General features: G+C 46.1%; 1 protein-coding gene across 1 annotated transcript; it reads left to right on the top strand.

The window, feature by feature from the left end:
- Nucleotides 1-253: 253 nt before the first annotated feature.
- LOC104304800 (tetraspanin-36-like) lies at nucleotides 254-983 on the top strand. Its single transcript, XM_054162914.1, is given in 4 exon segments — nucleotides 254-485; nucleotides 488-611; nucleotides 613-678; nucleotides 680-983. Coding segments are annotated over 4 exon segments (726 nt in total).
- Nucleotides 984-1,517: the final 534 nt, after the last annotated feature.

Raw genomic sequence — 1,517 nt, 5'->3', positions numbered from 1 at the left:
ACTTAAGGTTTTTAAAGCTGTCATAACAAGCAAGGTTTTTAACATGGTAGGCAAATTGATGAACTTCAGACTAAATACCTGGACAGCGAGATGAACTGAAAACTGACTGACATCAGCCACCAACACTGTTTCAGAGGTTGATACTAGGAAAAATGCTATTAAATATTTCTGTTAAGGATCTGATTATATAAAACTAGGTTAAATAGAGCCTGTGCACTCTGTGGGTCTGGACCTGCTTTCTCCCATTGCCAACATGGACTGAGGTGTCATCACCTCCAAGACTGTGCTGCTCCTGCTCAGCCTCGCCTTCTGGGTGGCAGCAGCTGGGCTTGGCTATGTGGGGGGATATGTCATCAACACCTACAAAAGCTATGACAACTTTCTGCAGGACAAGTATGCTCGGTTGCCAACTGTGATCATTCTTTGCGTGGTTGTGGTGATGTTCATCATTGGCTTGATTTGCTGCTGTGCCACCTTCCAGGAGTCTCAGTTGGCCTGGGTCTGTTCTTGGCCATTATTCTGGCTATTTTTGTTGCTGAAGGATCTGCTTTCATCCTGGGATTTGTTTACAGGGAAAAGGTAGAAACTGATGTACAAGGCACAAAGACTCGGTCTTGAAAGATATGATGGGAAAAATCCTAAGCCTACTGTTGATTACTTGCAAGAACAGGTTCATTGTAAAGAACTACAGCAACTGAACAAACATGCAGTGGTTCAATTCCACCAGTAACAGCATCCCACTGAGCTGCTACAGGCAGGAGCGGAAGAACTGCACAGGGCATCTGGACCAGCCTCAGGAATTCATTACACAGGTTTGTGCACAGGAGCTGGAGTCTGGCCTGCAGAGCATTTTCAGCTATGCTATACTTGTAATCCTGGGGTTTGCCATGGTGAAGTTCTTGGGCATGCTGAGTGTCTGTGTATTTACTTGCAAGAGAGAAGACACTGGATATCAGCTTCTTTACTTAGGTGTATTTATTTAATCAAGAAGAGTTACCTTTGCATTTTTGCTCCCCTGATGATAAGACTTGCGAAGATGAATGCTAAATGGACCTTGTGTGACCTTCTGGCTGAATATTTTATGTTATTTTCCCAGGGAGATGGTGGAGTTACCATCACTGGAAGTGTTTAAGAAGAGACTGGATGAGGCACTTGGTGCCATGGTTTAGTTGATTAGATGGTGTTGGGTGATCACAGTATCACAGTATCACAGTATAACCAAGGTTGGAAGAGACCCCAAGGATCATCAAGTCCAACCTGTCCCAACAGACCTCACAATTAGACCATGGCACCAAGTGCCACGTCCAATCTCCCCTTGAACACCTCCAGGGATGGTGACTCCACCACCTCCCTGGGCAGCCCGTTCCAATGACGAATGACTCGCTCGGTGAAGAACTTTTTCCTCACCTTGAGTCTAAACCTCCCCTGGCACAGCTTGAGACTGTGTCCCCTTGTTCTGGTGCTGGTTGCCTGGGAGAAGAGACCAACCCCCTCCTGTCTACAACCACCTTTCAGGT

Source organism: Dryobates pubescens, chromosome 7, assembly GCF_014839835.1.
Source record: "Dryobates pubescens isolate bDryPub1 chromosome 7, bDryPub1.pri, whole genome shotgun sequence".
NCBI classification, from domain to species: domain Eukaryota; kingdom Metazoa; phylum Chordata; class Aves; order Piciformes; family Picidae; genus Dryobates; species Dryobates pubescens.
The sequence above is the reverse complement of the archived record's forward strand: the minus strand, read 5'-3'. Positions and strand labels throughout refer to the sequence as shown.